The sequence below is a fragment of the Saccopteryx bilineata genome, chromosome 6 (genome assembly GCF_036850765.1).
Source record: "Saccopteryx bilineata isolate mSacBil1 chromosome 6, mSacBil1_pri_phased_curated, whole genome shotgun sequence".
Lineage (NCBI taxonomy): Eukaryota > Metazoa > Chordata > Mammalia > Chiroptera > Emballonuridae > Saccopteryx > Saccopteryx bilineata.
In genome coordinates this window covers 202321427-202335371 of record NC_089495.1, presented here as the reverse complement: position 1 = coordinate 202335371, position 13945 = coordinate 202321427, and the positions used below count along the sequence as shown (strand labels likewise).

The 13945-nt window shown below is 39.0% G+C and overlaps 1 protein-coding gene across 4 annotated transcripts in view; it reads right to left on the bottom strand.

The window, feature by feature from the left end:
- The window catches only part of UQCC1 (ubiquinol-cytochrome c reductase complex assembly factor 1), a 102414-nt gene that overhangs the window by 63527 nt on the left and 24942 nt on the right, over positions 1-13945 (bottom strand). For all 4 annotated transcript variants that reach the window (XM_066235514.1, XM_066235515.1, XM_066235513.1 and 1 more), the window contains 2 exons: positions 13144-13251; positions 5311-5383 (listed from right to left, as the gene is read on the bottom strand). In XM_066235514.1, the coding sequence (XP_066091611.1) occupies positions 5311-5383; positions 13144-13251 (181 nt within the window). The remainder of the gene's footprint in view (positions 1-5310; positions 5384-13143; positions 13252-13945) is intronic.

The following is a 13945-nucleotide window of genomic DNA, read 5'->3' as shown; positions in this document are numbered from 1 at the left end:
AAGCAGTGGGGCTCTGGGGAGCTGGAGCTGAATAAGAAGGCACACCATTTCTAACAAAAGGCCGTTCATCACCTCCAGGAATGACAAAATTGGGCAGGACTCTCCTTGGTTTAATTTACCAAAAATCAGGTCAGTGCTCAGACATCCAAGCAGTTCAATTCTCACATCTCTAAGAAATGCCTCTGGCTGGATGAGGGGTCCCCCACTGAATGTTTGCTTCTTATTACGTGACAGGGAGAAAAGCTGAAGCAACGGGATAAAGAAAAAAGAATCGGTGGGTAGAATCTGTCCTTTGGAGCAGTGACTCAAGAAGTAAGTGGTATCTTCTGCCTTTCAGAACACAACGAAGTACACAATATACTAAACGATAACAAATGGGTCATTAGGAGAGAAAACAGAGCAGGACGCCTGTGCAACAGGCACACTAACACACCAATAATGAGAAAGGGCTGTAATCACTGGCTTTCTGCGTGCCAGACGTTGTAAAAGGTGTTTTACATTCATTGGCTCAACCAGTCCTCCCAACAAGCCTACGAAGTGCCTACTGATATTATCCCCATTTGACAGGTGAGAAAACTGACTTTTAGAGAGATCAGGACAATTGTCCATGGTCACAGCTATGAAATGAGACATGTGGGATCAAATTTACATCTGCTTGAGTCCAGACACTGTGGTCTCAATTGCCAACTGCCTCTCAAATACTAATATCAGAAACTAGCATTTACTAAGTACCCAGACTACACGCTAGGTCCACTGTTGGTCATGGCAGTACATCACCTCACTTAATCCTCACTTTAACCCTGAAGGGAGGCATAATAATCCTCATTCTAGAGATGAGGAAATGGGCTCAAAAAGGCTAAGTAACTTGCGGGCAGCCACAGTATTCACGAGCTAGCGGCTGGGCTGGGGTTTAAGTCCAGGTCTGTCACAAAGTGACACCAAAATATTCTGGTGAGCTTACTGGGAGGTGCCCAGCAGCTGTCAAGTGGACTTCCTCTTGGAGCCCAGCAGGAGGGAGGTGAAGGCTGGCCTGGCTGGCCTACAGCTATTAAGACAAATGCCATCTGAGAGTGGGCCAACCACCCTCCACCTAGAACAAGAATAGCCATGAGAAACTCTCAAGCCCGGATCTGAAGTTGGGTCTTTTTTGGATGCTAGAACAAAACATTAAAAAGAAAAGTTTTCTTGGAAGTCTGTCTTTCAACCTGGAAAATGAAATTTGGCTGCTTTTAAAGGACAAGCTGTTCAATTGCTACCTCTACATCAAAGCTGCTCGGCTGCCTGCAGGAGCCTTTCCAGGTTTCTCCAGAGAGGGAATCAGTTCTCGGGCTGGAGAGCACAGACAGACAGACAGACAGGCCAGCCACTGGACCTGGGTCACAATTCTCCCTTCTGGGGGTCGGCTCAGGGCTGAGGATGGGAAAGAGCTGGCATACGACTGACTCCCTGTGCCCAATGGGGTCAAAACGGAAACCCACAGTGTCAAGCCCTAAAAAACAGGACCGCTGAATGTCTGACTGCAACCAACACAAAAACAGCAGATTCTTTAGCTCGATGAAATAAGCTGAAACACTTCAAAGTTAAAACCTGCTGTAGAGTCTTTGCTATAATCACACTCCTGCTCCACTGGACAGTGCATTATTTTCTGAGGCTAGGTACTTTCTTCCTCAACATCAAGTTGGATAAAATTAAATAATTCATTACTGTTATAGCGCAGCAGTATTAACTGAGTTGTTTGTTTAATGCAGGCCCTGAGGTCAAACTGCCTGATTCAAAACCATGCCTACCTCTCACTTGCTACGTGACTGTGAGTCAACTTAACCTCTCTGTGCCTCAGCTTTCTTCTCTGTAAAAATGGGGAGAACAAGACAACCTACCTTATAGGATTTTTGTGAGGATTAAATAAGGCCTGTAAAATGGTTAGCAAAATGGTTAGTATTTAATAGGCATTACATAAATATCTATTATTGTTGTTTTTCAGTGAGTTATCTAAACGCTAGGAGTTAAATTACCTTTGAAAAAACTCACTATTTAAGACTGTCAATAAAATGGTGAACTTTAATCACTGACTCATTCATTAAGGAGCTTCCTCTCAAAGTATTATTTCTTTTTCTTTTTATAAGATTTTATTTATTGATTTTAAAGAGAAAAGAGAGAGAGAGAAAAGTGGTGGGGGGAGAAGCATCAATTCATAGTAGTTGCTTCTCGTATGTGCCTTCACTAGACAAGCCCAGGGTTTCTAACAGGCGACCTCAGCATTCTAGGGCGACGCTTCATCCACTGCGCACCACATGTCAGGCTCATCAAAGTATTATTTTTTTAAGATCTAACAAAAAAATAGTCTGCAGACCATAGTATGGAATTAAACGCAACTTTACTGATTGGCCACCTCTGACCCAATGTGCTCTTCATACGAGAACTGATCTCCAAAAGTTGGCAAAGCAGCGCCCGTTCATAGAGGGAGCACTCACTAATGCACAGAGGTGGGCTCTAAGGTATCTCACCAGCCAGGAGCCCGACTATCTAGCTCTCTGGGTCAAGATCTCTGAACACTTTGGCTCTGAGGTGACAGAGTCCATTCTGGCATCTCATGGGGGCTTTTCCTAGACACTGATACACTTGCTGTTTACTCCAAAGAACACTGCGGAGAAACCATTCTTACACAGTCTTCATGAACAGCATTGGCCTCACTGTTGTTGGAGTGAGGATGACTCTGATAAGCTACCTGAGGCTCTCTATCCTTTTTAAAAATTACTAAACTCTCAGGACTCCAAAAGTTAAGCCCTAAAATATGAAAACCCAAGGCACCAATGGCCACTGGAAAGGTGAAACTTTCGGAGGCAACACAGTGTACATATTCTCCTCTTTCATCCCAAACCTATCTGTCTGGCCCACTCTTTAGAATCTAAGGTGCAAACAAATGTCACTCTCACTATTTTATAGATACTTTTTATCTGCCTCCAAATGCTACTTTCCAGGTTGGCTCCGTTTTTACTCACTACTCACAGTTTGGCCCCATTTTGGCTTGGTTTTAAAATTTAGTCTACACACAAATGACAAAGATGGACCACAATGGAGCATAATACAAATGACCGCGCTATAGTTCAAAAGGCAGTTCTCAGACTGAGTCTTAGGAACCTGAGGGAAGAGTGGTGTCACTGAAGAATACACAGCCTCCCTCGCTAGCTACTTCAATGGGCAAACCTAGGACACAGCTCACTGAGATAAACACACTTTAATATACAGAACCATCAGTTCACTATGCTAATAGACAGCTCTTAAGCAGTTCTCAGTTAAGTATAATGAAACACAAAAATATTAAGATGAATTACAATTTCTAATTTGCAGTTACATTCATTCGCAAACAATGTATTATAGTGAAAAAACTCCTGAATTTTAAATCAGATGACATCAGGTCAAGGCTTAACTAAGCAACTTTGGGCAAGTCACTTAGCCTCTTTGAGTTTCAACTATTTCTGAAAACAAAACAAAAATAAAAAAAGAACATAAGCCCTTCCTATCCCACAAGGTTGTTTTTTAACTCCTAAATGAAAAAATATAAAAGCATACCGTGTAATTGTGAATTATTAGTACATATGGTAATAATTTTTATAACTCTTTACTTTTATACATATTTACAACAGATTACAAATTGAAACTTAAATATCTCTCATTATTCAATATTATAATATTGACTCAAGACTTTAATAATGAGAACTGGCTAAGACAAAGATGGCTAGCAATCATTATTTCAAAACAATTGTAACAAATTCCAGAGTTATTTATTGAATTGAGTATTAAACAGATGTTTAAAGACGAGGATTTAATATTTTACTACTTAAGCGCATGGATTCAAGAAACTACTTAAGAAAAACCCAGCTTCTAATAGATTGTTTCTTCATCAGGTAGAGAAAGGAAATAATTCTTTCAGATTAATTTTTCCTAAAACGAGAAACTATTAGAGGTTAGAAAGAAGCAGGAAAGTTTTCTGTCTTTACTATGAATAAATAAGAAATAGAAAGTGGATACTAATTAGAATGACAAGTTAGTATAATACTTTAAATTTCTAATATAATATCAATCTGGTGAAGTAGTAAAAATAAACAAAACTTGCATTTGGTTAAAAAAACAAAAGTTATTAAATAATAAAAACTTCAGCTAAGCTTTATTTATTGTTATTAACATATATAATTATACAGTACATGAATATTTACTGTCCATGAAAATATAAAGTATATATAGTTAGGTGTGTGTTGCTTTGAGGATAATGGCTATTAACATAGACATGTCTAACATACCTCCTTCCAAAAATCTGTGGAACTGGAAATGGCTTCAACTTTCCAGACACCTTTACAAGTACCTGGTTTAATTAACTTTGTTTATATAATAATTACAACAGTTTATAACATTAGAATTAATACTCTATACGATCAAAGGCTAATGGTGGTCTAAGCCCTGGTCGGCAAACTGTGGCTCGTGGGCCACATGTGGCTCTTCCATAAAATACCACATGCGGGCGCTACCTCGATAAGGAATATACCTACCTATGTAGTTTAAGTTTAAAAAACTTGGCTCTCAAAAGAAATTTCAATCATTGTACTGTTGATATTTGGCTCTGTTGACTAATGAGTTTGCCGACCACTGGTCTAAGCCAATAAAACCTTTTTGGGAAGCAATTTATCAATGCGACCTAAATAATAAAATTATATGTGTCTTTTGACCCAATAGACCTGAACTGGCAAAAAGTTCAGATGAAAATGCTAAATAAAATATCCAGAATGTAGAACAGGTGCATGTGTGAACCAGGGGGATGATAATGTCAAAGGACTAGACCAGTGATTTTCACCCAGTGTGCTGCAACAATTTTTAAAACAGGGGCACTGACCTCTCTTCTCTTAGATTATCAACTAAAAAAATAAAATGACAACAGTCAACGTAACAATAGCCATACACTGTGAATGAATAAAAATTATACTTTTTTTTTTGCCAGATTGGCAAAAAAATATTTATTTTGGTATGCTGCAGAATTTTAGTAATTTGTGTGCCATGAGATGAAATAGGTTAAAATTGCTGCACTAAACAAATTTTTAGTATTTTTCCCCAAACTTGTTAAAATGTTTTATTTACAGGGCTTCTTTGGTCTTTGTTTATTTTACTAAAAGACAAAAAATAGCAGCTTTTATTACATACCTTGTGAAGAAAGACTGGTTTCACTAATGACTTTTAAAAATCTACCATACTAAGACACAATCATAAGAATAAAAAGTAGATGCATTTTCCTTTTCAGAACTAACAAAGACAGTAACTTACTTAGAAAGAATTCCTCGAAGTCAGTTTTCTTCACACAGCTAGTATACATGCGTAGGGCTGCAATCTTAATCTTCTAGACAAAGAAAACAAAACCAAACTCAAGACATGACCATGTGGATGTTCCATTGCTATTAGATGCAGGTCACAGAACCTTGTACTTCTTCAACACGAAGGAAGGATCCAAACCTGTCCCTGGGCAATTTAATAGCCAAATAAACATAGATATTTCTTTCTGCTCTTAAAGCTACTCATTCATACAGACTTCACACAAGTTTCACATTCTAGGACTTCAGCATGGAAATGTCGAAAAGGTTTTCCCAATATTTAAATAAAATCTATCCTTTACTTCAAGCCCATTTCACCACATGTAAGCCTCTAAACCACTCTTCAGCATTGGCCACATTAGCTCTTTTTAATCTGAAACCCCTTACAGAACATTAAAAATCACCCATTCTTCTGACCAAAGTCAAACAAACAAACTGCAAAACCTTAGTTCTTCAATCTTTCTTCAGAGGTACGACTATGTATTCCATGAATCTTTTTTCCCTTGGAGGAGAGGTCATTTTTTTCTAATTTCCCTAGTTTTATAGTTAGCTGATTAATAGAAGACCATGTCTATAAATAAGAGCTTTTAATTAATGTAAATATAGAATAAGTGACCTCTTACTAGTTTCCAAAGCACTAAGAACTTTCTCAGAATTCTGATCTGAGTGGTGGTTTTAATTCATTTACGGAGCTGTGTACTAAGACTTAAGATTTGTATATTTTATTGTATGTACATTGTGCCTTAACAAAAATAAATCTAAAAATAAAGACGAAATTCTTTTAAGAGTTGGGGTGTAGGTTTGAAGACCAACTCAGTACTAACTAAACAGGTGTTACTAAGGACTTTCAAAATATTTCCTTAAGGATAGAATTAAATAAACTAGCATATCAACAAAAGGCTTGTAGAAGCTTATTTATTATTAAGATGACAGAGAAAATCAGGAACTCAACTATACACAGCATAAAATATTATGCAGACAGAGAATGACACAGCAACTAAAGAAAAACCAATCTAGAATTTTAGTAGAGGTATGTTACTAAGGTTCCAAGTCACCATGGATAGAGTATATCCAATACTATATCATCTTCGTACTTATACTCTCTAGAGTCGAAACAATAGTCTTTGATGGGCAGAAAGGCTCATAATTAATTAAGGAAGGCTTATGTCTCTGATTGTAATTAATATTTATTTGCTCATTTGAGGCCTGTCACGATTTCAAGGCTTTTAGTCTAAAGCTCATATAAAGGAAAACAGAACAGAACATGTTAACAAGCAGAAATCAGATATACCTATGTAAGGAGTAAATCAGCATTGGAAGCCCAAGATTAAACATAACAAGCAGTAAGACTCTAGAAAAAAAGAGCAAATTAAACCTAAAAACCAGCAGAAATTAAGATATAATAAAGGCTAGGAGCAGAGCCTGACCAGGAGGTGGCGCCGTGGACAGAGGGTCGGACTGGGACGCGGAGGATCCAGGTTTGAAACCCTGAGGTTGCTGGCTTGAGCACGGGCTCATCTGGTTTGAGTGAGGGGTCACTAGCCTGAGCATGGGATCATAGACATGACCCTATGGTCACTGGCTTGAAGCCTAAAGTTGCTGCCTTGAAGGGATCACTCACTCTGCTGTAGCCCCCCAGTAGAGGCACATATGAGAAAGCAATCAATGAAAAACTATGCCACAATGAAGAATTGATGCTTCTCATCTCTCTCCCTTCCTGTCTGTCTGTCCCTATCTGTCCCTCTCTCTAACTCTCTGTCAAAAAAAAAAAAAAAAAAAAAGACTCGGAACAGAAATAAATAAAATTAAAAACAGAAAAATAATATAGAAAATCGAAGAAGCCGCCTGGCCTGCGGTCGTGCAATGGATAAAGCATCGACCTGGAAAGCCAAGGTCGCTAGTTAGAAACCCTGGGCTTGCTTGGTCAAAGCACATACAACAGGCAATCAATGAACTAAAGTGAAGCAACTATGAGTTGATACTTCTCATTCCTTCACCCTCCATAAAATCAATAAATAAAATCTTAAAAAGAATAAGAAAGTTGAAGAAGTCTAAGCTACTTCTTGAAATATCAGTAAAACAGATATTACTAAAAACTTTAGTCAGACTGATAAAGGAAAAAACAAAAAACACAGCCAACTAATTGGGAAATGATATTTTTAAACACCTGCTCAGATAAGGGCCTAATATCCAAAATATACAAAGAACTCATAAAACTCAACAACAAACAAACAAACAATCCAATAAAAAAATGGGAAGAGGATATGAACAGACACTTCTCCCAGGAAGAAATACAAATGGCCAACAGATATATGAAAAGATGCTCATCTTCTTTAGTTATTAGAGAAATGCAAATCAAAACTGCAATGAGATACCACCTCACACCTGTTAGACTAGCTATTATTAACAAGACAGGTAATAGCAAATGTTGGAGAGGTTGTGGAGAAAAAGGAACCCTCATCCACTGTTGGTGGGAATGTAAAGTAGTACAACCATTATGGAAGAAAGTATGGTGGTTCCTCAAAAAACTGAAAATAGAACTACCTTATGACCCAGCAATCCCTCTACTGGGTATATACCCCAAAAACTCAGGAACATTGACTCGTAAAGACACATGCAGCCCCATGTTCATTGCAGCATTGTTCACAGTGGCCAGGACATGGAAACAACCAAAAAGCCCATCAATAGATGACTGGATAAAGAAGATGTGGCACATATACACTATGGAATACTACTCAGCCATAAGAAATGATGACATCGGATCATTTATAGCAAAATGGTGGGATCTTGACAACATTATAAGGAGTGAAATAAGTAAATCAGAAAAAACCAGGAACTGCATTTTTCCATACGTAGATGGGACATAAAAGTGAGACCAAGAGACATTGATAAGAGTGTGGTGGTTACGGGGGGAGGGGGGAGAGGGAGAGGGAAGGGGGAGGGGGAGGGGCACAAAGAGAACTAGATAGAGGGTGACAGGACAATCTGACTTTGGGTGATGGGTATGCAACATAATTGAACTTTAAGATAACCTGGACATATTATCTTTGAATATATGTATCTTGATTTACTGATGTCACCCCATTAAAAATAAATACAATAAAACAAACAAACAAACAACAAAAAAAAAAACAAAGAAGATACAAATTACCAAGATCAGGAGTCAGAGGGGACATCACAAACCCTAAAGATATTAATAGGATAATAAGGGAATATTAATTACCTAGATGAAATGGACAGAGTCCTTGAAAAATATAAACTACCAAAGCTCACTAGAATAAAAAAATAACACGAATTGTCCTGTATCTATTAAAGAAATTGGATTTGTGGTAAAAAAAAACTTTCTATAAAGAAAACTCAAGGCTCAATGGTATCACTACAGGATTCTACCAAACATCTAAAGAAATGATATCCAATCTACACAAACTCTCCCAGAAAACAAGAGAGCGCTTCCCAGCTCATTCTATGAGCCCAACATTACGGTATCAAAATCAAAACTACAGAACCAGAGCTTTCATGAATATACAAAAATCCTTAACAAAATATCAACAAATAGAATCCATCAATATTTTAAAAGAACCACGTATCATAATCAAGTGGGATTTATTCCAGGAATGAAAAGTTGACTCAACATTTGTAAATGAATCAGTGTAATTCACCATATCAGTAGCCTAAAAAACAAACCTGTTTAACCTCATTCACACCTTCAGGTTCTTGGAAGTATCTGACACTGAACATATTTTGGGAAGCAATGGTCAGTACATCACCAAACTAATGATATCCTAATGATATCATTATCCTAATACTTTGGCCTTGCCAGGCCTATTACTGACCTTGAAACAGGGAGTTTAGGACACCTGTTAGCTCTTAGCTTCATTCAACAAATATTTGAGTACCTAACTCAATGCTTGACATTGATTTGGATGCTAGGATTACAGCCATAAACAAAGCAGTCAAAATCTCCTGCTTTCATAGTGCTTATGGCCTATTCAACTCATTTATAATTTTAAGTAAAATTTCTAATAGCTATTTCTTGATTTTTTTTTTAACTCTGCAGTTCTCTTCAGATTTTTATATAGAGTCCTCCAGGGTCATAAATAATCACCCTGCCTAAGGAAAGGCAGACTTGTGTCCAAGGCCCAAACCTTTCCTTGAAAAGGAGGTTTCCCCCCACAACGTGTTCATGAAGAAGGCATTCATTACAAACAATGAAGACTTCACCAGATCAGCCAGGTATTTATACAGTGTTCATACTGTGGCAATCAGGAGCATTTTATAGCTCCTCACTTTTCCTACAGCGAAGCCAAGCCTTTATACTTGGGTGAGCCACTTTCCTGGACAAATCTCTAAAGCAAGTCCCTTAAGACCATCACACAGGGACTGGAAATAACAACTTGGGGAAAGAACCTCTTCAAGATTCACGTGTTAACATAAGTTAAAGGAGGTACGTGGACTAAATTTCCACCCAGTCAATATGGACAAATTGTTCTGGCCCTCCCTAACTTGGGAAGACTTCATCAGTCTGCCTGACTAAAACAGAAACACAACACAGCTTTAGAAAATGAAAATAGCCTGACCAGGTGGTGGCGCAGTGGATAGAGCGTCGGACTGGGATGCCAAGGACCCAGGTTCGAGACCCCAAGGTCGCCAGCTTGAGTGTGGGCTCATCTGGTTTGAGCAAAAGCTCACCAGTTTGGACCCAAGGTCGCTGGCTCGAGCAAGGGGTTACTCTGTCTGCTGAAGGCCTGCGGTCAAGGCACATATGAGAAAGCAATCCATGAACAACTAAGGTGTCGCAATACGCAATGAAAAACTGATTGATGCTTCTCATCTCTCCGTTCCTGTCTGTCTGTCCCTGTCTATCCCTCTCTCTGTCTCTGTAAAAAAAAAAAAGAAAAAAGAAAAAAGAAAATGAAAATGAAAATGAAAATCAGCTCTCCCACTAACATGTATTTTATCCCATCCTACAGGATGAAAAACAAATCTAATAAAAGGCTTACACTCAAGGAGGGGACTCTGAAGTCATTTGAGCCTTCTATTCTGTACTGGAATTCCTTGTACAGCATTCGTGATTCGCAGTCAGTGATCTGAGCCCCTGTTCAGATAAGTCCAATGATTTTGTGAGGCTACCTATTCCACTGGAGGACAATTCTTGTTAGATTTTTGCTTATGAAGCTTAAATCTGCTTTATGTAACATTCATTAAACATCATCTGCCCACTGGAATACGTCCGATTAAGACTCTTCATTCTTTTTATATTATATGTGCCCCTCAAATAACCATCATTTCTTCCCTTTTCCAGGCAAAGCACCCTTATCTCCTTTTACTAGTCTTCATTCCACACAGGTTCTAAAGCCTTCACAAGGCTCAACGCCTACTTCGGAACGCATTCCAGTTTGTTAGTGTCTTTCAGAACTGGAATCGTTTTTTGGTTTAATGCTAATCTGGAAACTGCCTACTCTATGACACTGGCTGAATCTGGTAAATGTTGTCCTTGTCTTACCTGATATTGCTACATAAAGTAATGAAAATTTCAGGAGAGTCAAATAGGCAAGGGAAAGCTACATTTAAATTCCTAAATATGAAACTCCACAATAAAACACTACAGAAAACGATGGAGGTAAAAAGGTTGATACTGCTGATGTGAACAGACAAGCAAGCATTTTACTCCCTAATCAAAGGCACGTAGAAACACAAAACTCAAACAATCTTGCCAGTGCCATCCAAAACAAGTGTCTAGCCATAGATTTCGGAGCCAGCATTTGCTGCAAAGAACTTATAATCTTTCAAAGTGGAGAGTTATACCTGCACTTTCCCACCTAAATGATACTAGAAGGTCATTCTCTGGTGTTTTGATGTCACAAATTAAAGAACAGTTATAGCAAGTAGACACCTGCCACATCATAAAATAATTTTAAAATGCAAATATTAGAAACTTAGTTGAGGTCACAAGGGAGGGAATCAAGAAAAATTAGAGGCTAACTTCAGCTAAAGCAGTGAAGAAATTTTCTGGCTATTTAGTAATCCTTTAATTTGTAGCCAACTTTCCCTCTGGAATTATTAAAAAAATAAAAAGAACACATGCTAGACAAGGAATATAGCAGCAACCAAGTGGAACCCAACCATCAAAAAATGAATAAAATAGTATAAATTTTTTTCTTTCTGCTCTCATTTCCCTTTTAACTAATTTATAATTTTTGAACAAAACATATTTTAAGTTTTTCAATCCAAATGCCATAATCCAACCATTTCTTTTTAGAGGGGAAAAGATTCTGATTAATAACATTACCATACATACCAGTGATTATCAATGGTCAAAGAATGGAGATGTAGAAAAGAAAACTTTCATGAACATATCTAATATTCTTTGGTAATAATTAAGGAAGCAGTTTATAACTTGAGTCTTAAGAACATCATTATTACCTAATAGGTGTGTTGTTATACCTTTCAAAGCCCCTTACACACAAAATGCTCGTGAAATCATTGTTCACTTTTCAGAATTCATGTGACAGGGAGATTATAGGGAGAAGCCACAGTGATAATCACTGAGAAGAGAACCAGATGTCGTAAGAAGAAACTAAAAGTAGACATCAGGCCCTGGCAGGTTGGCTCAGTGGTAGAGCGTCGGCCTGGCGTGCAGGGGTCCCGGGTTCGATTCCCGGCCGGGGCACATAGGAGAAGCGCCCATTTGCTTCTCCCCCCCCCCCTCCTTCCTCTCTGTCCCTCTCTTCCCTTCCCGTAGCCAAGGCTCCACTGGAGCAAAGATGGCCCGGGCGCTGGGGATGGCTCCTTGGCCTCTGCCCCAGGCGCTAGAGTGGCTCTGGTCGCAACACAGCGACGCCCCGGAGGGGCAGAGCATCGCCCCCTGGTGGGCAGAGCATCGCCCCTGGTGGGCGTGCCGGGTGGATCCCGGTAGGGCGCATGCGGGAGTCTGTCTGTCTCTCCCCGTTTCCAGCTTCGGAGAAATACAAAAAAAAAAAGTAGACATCAAATAAAATTAAAATTCTCATTTGAATCCAACTTGTTAAAATGGTGTAACTGGTCTTATTTGGTAATTTGGGCATTAGCTTGCTGTAATACATAACTTATGACTGATTAGGCTTATCCAATGTTCTACCAATTTTAAAAGGCATTTCTGCCATAACAGTAGAGAGAAACAGGTAGTATCAAAAGATAACTGGAATGAGAAAAACTGAATGGCCAATGTCTTATTACTTTATTGATCAGAGGCATTGTTTTTAAAAGTGTAGGGGTAGAACACAGCTGATGTAGAGACAGTCATTAACTTACAGCCACTAGTATATAACATATAACATGTTAGGCCAAGGTTGACACAGCTAGCAATTAATTTAAAAGATGCTTCTTAGTGAAATTTTAAAGAAAGTCACTACAATGACATTATGAAGATCACTTATGAATAAATATAGAGAGAGTAATGTTTCCTTAAGAACCCTATCCATCAAAATATCTGGCCCATCTAAGTCCTTAGAACTAACTCATCTACATGACATGTCACCAAGCAAGAACCTGGAAAGTCCGGTCTTGCTGGCCTGCCTGATAGTGAGATACTTTTAGGGAATCAAGGGAGTCAAGGGAATATTTCAGCCCCTCATGCTGCACAGGTCTCATCTGGAAAACAGGCAGGGGGACAAAACCACATTCTGAAGCTCTCAAAATAGTGTATGAATTTCACAAAAGCCAAGTAGAAGCTTTAAAATATCTTCTATAAGGAGCAAAAAGCACAACCTCCCCCAAATAAAATAAATTAGAAGAACTTAAAATACTTTACCCATTTACTGTATTTCAAAGGTCCTGTGAATCCCATGGCTTCTATTATCTTAGTGAAGGGGCCAACCTTCTCCTCAACCGGCTGTGGGAAATCCTTGGTAGTAGAAAGCTATTTAAACAAAAACAAGGGGACCAAAATTAGTGGCAACAAATTTTTTTTTGGTATTTTTCCAAAGTGAGAAGCAGTGGGGAGGCAGACAGACAGACTCCTGCATGCGCCCAACCGGGATCCACCCAGCATGCCCACCAGGGGGCGATGCTCGGCCCATCTGGGGTGTTGCTCCGCTGTAATCTGAGCCATTCTAGGAGGAGACCATGGAGCCATCCTCAGTGCCCGGGCCAACTTTGCTCCAGTGGAGCCTTGGCTGCGGGAGGGGAAGAGAGAGATAGAGAGAAAGGAGAGAGAGGAAGGTGGAAAAGCAAATAGGCGCTTCTCTTGTGTGCCCTGGCTGGGAATCGAACCCAGGTCTTCCACATGCCAGGCCAATGCAACAAAATTTTTTTAAATGAATGCTTTTACCTGACCTGTGGTGGCACAGTGGATAAAGCATTGACCCGGAATGCTGAAGTCACCAGTTCGAACCCCAGCAGTCAAGGCACATATGGGAAGCAACTACTATGAGTTGATGCTTCCTGTTACTTTGCCCCCTTGTCCCTCTCTAAAATCAATAAATAGAATCTTAAAAAAAAGTTTTTCTCATTAGATGCTTCTCATCTCTTTCCCTTCCTGTCTCTCTCTCTCTCTCTCTCTCTCTCTCTCTCACACACACACACACACACACACACACACACACACAAAATTC